Here is a 5,348-nt window from a genome sequence, read left to right as displayed (position 1 = left end):
TATACCTTACTTGTTTATGTGCTTATTTGTTTTATATGCTTTCACATTCGGAGAGGTCCAACATAATCGCAGAATAGTATGATCATACACCAGTTGTTATAGCCTTTGTGCTTCTCAACATCCCAGTTACACTTGCTCATTTGGTTAATTTGTTATACTCATATGACTTGTTGCAATTACTTATTTTTTTATATACTATATGTACACTTAAACTGGTGTGTTGCTCACTCAACCTTGTGTTGACAAAACTATTTTATTTTCAACGCATATGCAGGTATTCGTGTGATGTGAAGTAATTAGAAGATCACTTAAGGATGCATGCTAGAAGAAAATATTAAAGAGATAATATTATTTATGATTTATATTTGTTTGGATATTGTATGAATATTTGTATTTATTAAATATATATTGAAATCTCTCATATTGTATATTAGCAACCTTTGAAAAGCTGTGAACAATCAGTTCACGCCCCAGCATTTTCGTCATAGGTTGGAGTATGACATTAGCGTAGAACAACATCACATAGGGTGCCGAGGACGCTAATGGCAAGCTAGTTGCTGAAGAATGAGAGTCATTTAAATTTTTAGTTACTATTTAATAAGATAACCTATCATTTCTATCTTGTTATCCCACCGTCACATTTCATATTTTACCCACTAGGGCACATGCTCCTGTTGCAAAATGTGAGAGCCTCAAATGACGCGCCCAAGTGAGGAACTCACTTTTCAGGTCAATAGTCTTTGCTTTCCAATGAGCATTTCAAGTTTACACTATAACTTTTAAAATAAAGGCGAGCTAGGATTCAACAATTGAGTACTTTCTATACATGTTTTAAGTTATCATAAAACATGTGCATTTTACAATCTAAACCAATTCAACATTAAAGGAAACAAAACAAAGTATTAATACATTACATGAGATATAAGTAGTTATTCGAAAAATACGACGACCCCAACCCATCTAAGGCACTGATTAATTACATCATAAGACTTGTTTTCCACGTGGATTATTTTTTTCTCTATCCCACCATTATGCCTCGCACATTATTTACTTGCAACAATTAACATATTCTGCCGACAATTATCTATCTCTAGATAGGATATATTGACTTACCCAAAGATACCCTAAATTTGGGTTCAATATGTGCAACACTTTGATCAAAATCATTCTAGCTTGCCAGCTTTGCAAGGACCCCAACCGCGGCCGAATTGACATAGGTGCATGGCTCGGTGTAAGATGAATTAACCCGTGAGTCTATAAATCTATCTGCCTTGTCCGGACCACCAAGGATGGCACCCGTGAGCTCGTTAGGGTTAGGTTTATCGACGTTGTACCAGTAAACAAAACTCATCCCGCAATTTACATTTTCGGTTGGAGCCATCACCGGCACGGATGCACCTCGATGATGCGCTTGGAGCGGTGGGTTGTTACCAAACCCTACCATCATTGATCTCTTCAACGGGTTATCACCTAGTAAATAATCCATCTACAACAAACACACTCACATTAATGAAGGGCAAAATGCATTGTATAGAAAACAAGGAAAGTCGTTTGTGAACTATTTAAGATCAGTTCGCTAAAAGCTTGAATCGAGTTTGAGCTTAAATGAACTGGAGCTTGAGCCTAAAAAATCATTTTGTTTAATAAATTAACCGAACTGCCTCTCAAGTATAAAGAAATTAAGCCCGTCCTAATTCTATAATATAAGCTTGTTTATATGCGAGCCCGAGCCTAAGGTTTACTTATTGAGCTCTCCTAAAAGATCCTTTTATACATATTTTTTGTATAAAAGTTATGATAAAATAACTAAATATATATAATGTAATATATAGAAATTATAATTGAACATATATGAAAAATAATTACAAACATAAAAAACAATAACCAAATAAATAAATAATAAGCGAGTCAAACCCGAGATAAACTCGAACTTAAAAAAATTACCCATCAGTTCAGCTCGAGTTTTACGAACAGAGTTCGAGCCTAGGCAAGCTCAAACTCAGCTACACCCTCAAAAAGTCAATATTTAACCAGCTTGTGTGATCAAGTCACTCAACTTGGTGAGTTCTTGTAGCATGGAAAATGATGTCCTGGTCACAGTCAACATACATATGGAAACAGTTAACGAGGTACCTGTCTTTTAGCGAAATTCATGAGTTGGACACTAGTAAAGTGTTTATCACCACAAGTGACTTGCATATGATGTCTTTCCAACAAATCACTATAAACACTGAAAAGAAATGCGGTGGATGTCACGTACTGTGCATTTGCACCATCTCTAAAGTGAACTAACCCCCCTGCATGCATGTGCAAATTTCCCCTGATTAATAAGCATGGGTGCATACTGCATAATTAAGGATGGTATATATAAAACAAGGAACCTGGAGTGATAAAAGCTTGATGGTAGGGGCTTTCTGGAAGAACATTACATATATATCCATCAGCCTGTTGTTTAAACGTTTGAAATTCTTTTTGTCCTTCCCAATACAGCTGTCACATTTCATTTCAACTTAATGTTACATTTAAAACCAACACTAGCTATAAAATGAAAATGAATAAACTCATGAAGGATATATGCCTGAGATAAAAGGACTTGGGCACCAGCAAATTTGAGATCCCAACTGAACTCAGAAACAATTGCAGTGGTGGACTCATCTTGAATGAATTGTAAATATATTGGTCTCCTTGTTGCAATGTATAGCCATGTTGCCCCCCATAGTAACTCATCCTGAAGTTTAATGTATGTCAAACATTGTTAATTATATAATAATTTTAAAATATGCGAAAATGGTTTGATTCGGATGAGACTTTACATGATAACCGGAGTAGGAGCAGTAGAAAGGGCATTCACCATCATAAGTTCCCCTATGTTCATTGGCAAATTGAAACAGCTGCAAATCGAATCGATTTCTTTTAAGAAAAATAATACTCACATATATATATGTAACGAAATAACCTCGTTACAAACCTTTTTGGCACTGTAAAGGAGGTTACGAGAGTAGGCCGGATCGACGTCACGGAAAACGATGGATGAAGCAGCCAAAGCTGCAGCGGTCTCCGCGGCAATCTCGGTTCCGGGACAATTTTGATTAATCTCCAACACTTTTCTTGATGACTTCATGTTCTCAGGCCTCATCCAACACTCATGATCCGACACTGGATCTCCTACCTACATTTTAGAGTCAAAATCATCTAGAAGGTCATGTATGTTTGTTGTGTATGTATAAATGTATGTGTATGTACTATCCATGAAAAGAGGTTAAGTTTTGCCTCTGAAATTGAATGAAAAACAAATACTTTGTTCTAAAAAGATATTAAAGTTGGTAACTGATGACAAGATTAATTGTAGTAAAATAAAACTTACTCTAACCTGTTTCTTCTTATTTTTAGACACCGCAAACAAATGAACATATATACTTCATGTAGTTAATTTGTTTGTGGTGTCTAAAAGTTTTCAGTTTTATAAAACCGAGAAACTTTTCTTGAATCATATAGGAATATAAGTTGATCACCTGAACAAACAATCGATTACGATCGGTACTCGCTTTAAGAAAATAATCGGTTCCCCATTTGATACTATCCAAAACATTTCTCATTTCGCCAGCAGATGTCAACTCCGCCTTATAAAATATAACAGCCCAGGCCAATGTGGTCACCGTGAATGCCATCGGAAATCCATACTTGACATTATCTCCGGCATCATAGTATCCCCCCACCAAATCAACCTATAAGCACAACGCAAAGCAACGCAACACAAAGCGAAAAAATGTCAAAATCCAAAATGTGAAAACCCTAAAACATTTACATACACATCATGGTCTTGAAACCTTACACCAACTAGTTTTCCATCATCAAGAGCAGAATCACCTCTCCATGGAGGCCTAGGGTGTGGAGGAAGCTTTCCAGATCTTTGGGCCTCCAAGAAAATAATCGATTTCGTAAGGGCTTCCTTGTAATTGAAGTGTGCATTTACACACACCAAGAAACTTGTTACGAGAGTCAATGCGATCATCAAACGACCGGATTCCCACATCATAGAATTAGCTTGGATCTTCAAGAACACACGTTTGATATTGTTTTGTACATTTGTTTTTTTTTTGGCGGGAATGTTATGAATGAAAAGGGTTGGTTAATTTTTGGGGGTTAAAAATCAAGGTTTAAAAACCTTTAGTACGTTGTATGTAACTGATGGTTTAAAACATACGTACCATTTGTGTGTATATTTCTATGGCTACCAAATGTAAAAGTGTAACATCCACACATGGCTCCTAGATTCATTTATCACCATTAATTAAACAACAGTCACTAAATTAAACTAACATAAAAAACATAATCACTATAGCGTTTATATACGCATTTGAAGGATTGGTTTGGTTGCAAGGTTTTGGTTTCGTCTGTACGTGTGTGTTTCTTCTGTGTTACATCTTAGGATCGCGTTTCTGATCTTGTTGAATTCCCGACTTCTGAATCGAACTATGGATACCATATTGAGGATATAGTCAGTAATCCGTGAGAGCTAGTGAGATCGTTACTAAAACTCCTGTAAAAGATGATAACAAAATTAGCAATATAATTTGAAAAGGAAATATGAAACCATAACGTGACTAGAATATCATAGAGAATTTGTAGTGTTTTTTCTTAACAAGTGCAAGTATAAGTATATAAGTATTACTTCTATTTCCATAACGATCACATTTATTATCTTAAAATAAAACGCCAAAACAAAATCACCTGGGTGGCATTTATTTAACTAGTTTTTAGATTACTTTCTAATTTATGCTTTGATAAATAAGTAACTTGTCGTTTCAAAAGAATTATGTGAAACAAATTTCCTTTTCCCGATTCTATTATTTAACTCTGAAATATAGTAAATTATACGTAATTTCATTGATATCTTATCTTAAAAAATCGTTTTATAACTCCTAAAATATTATTACTATACTATTTGATAATTTCTTGAGTAAATTGCAGTTTTCTTCTTTATTTTTATACCAAATTTCAAAGATGGTTCTATGTCTTTTAAAATTGATAGCATTTGTACTTTTAAGTTTACAAATTTTGCTTATTATATCTTTTAGCCCTAACACTGTTAGTTTTGAGCTTTGACCGTCACATAATGTCATGTTCCTTGCACACGAGTGTTAAAAAAAACGTTCTTGTTCTTTCACTAACATCACCTCCCACTATCCAACCTCCGACAACCACCACCGCTTGAAATGACCCCATCTCCTTCCCCTCTTTTACATTTGGTGGTGACGCCTAAACTGACTTAGTGTAGCTTAACATGATTTGTTGTATGTCATTAACATAGTCTTAACTTGTCAAACAAAGTTATAATTAGTCAAACA

The 5,348-nt window shown here is 34.9% G+C and overlaps 1 protein-coding gene across 1 annotated transcript; it reads right to left on the bottom strand.

The window, feature by feature from the left end:
* Window positions 1-916: 916 nt before the first annotated feature.
* On the bottom strand, window positions 917-4,022 carry LOC143570396 (endoglucanase 16-like). The gene is made up of 8 exons (XM_077056054.1): window positions 3,833-4,022; window positions 3,513-3,725; window positions 2,969-3,169; window positions 2,814-2,891; window positions 2,579-2,728; window positions 2,382-2,490; window positions 2,134-2,297; window positions 917-1,486 (listed from the first exon to the last, which is right to left on the bottom strand). The coding sequence occupies exons 1-8, from the start codon at window positions 4,010-4,012 to the stop codon at window positions 1,169-1,171; spliced, it is 1,413 nt and encodes a 470-aa protein (XP_076912169.1). The 5' UTR covers window positions 4,013-4,022; the 3' UTR covers window positions 917-1,168.
* Window positions 4,023-5,348: the final 1,326 nt, after the last annotated feature.

Source organism: Bidens hawaiensis, unplaced genomic scaffold (genome assembly GCF_021521415.1).
Source record: "Bidens hawaiensis isolate Kalapana, Puna unplaced genomic scaffold, B.hawaiensis_p1.1 tig00024978_1, whole genome shotgun sequence".
In the NCBI taxonomy this organism is placed as follows: domain Eukaryota; kingdom Viridiplantae; phylum Streptophyta; class Magnoliopsida; order Asterales; family Asteraceae; genus Bidens; species Bidens hawaiensis.
The sequence above is the reverse complement of the archived record's forward strand: the minus strand, read 5'-3'. Positions and strand labels throughout refer to the sequence as shown.

Bases quoted from the DNA above. Each gene is read 5' to 3' on its own strand.
- LOC143570396 (XM_077056054.1), bottom strand. From the start codon at position 4,012: ATGATCGCATTGACTCTCGTAACAAGTTTCTTGGTGTGTGTAAATGCA. The intron at 2,892-2,968 runs GTTTGTAACGAG...TTCGATTTGCAG, and splicing joins TCCTTTACAGTGCCAAAAAG to CTGTTTCAATTTGCCAATGA. The intron at 2,298-2,381 runs GTTCCTTGTTTT...ACATGCATGCAG, and splicing joins TCAAGCTTTTATCACTCCAG to GGGGGTTAGTTCACTTTAGA.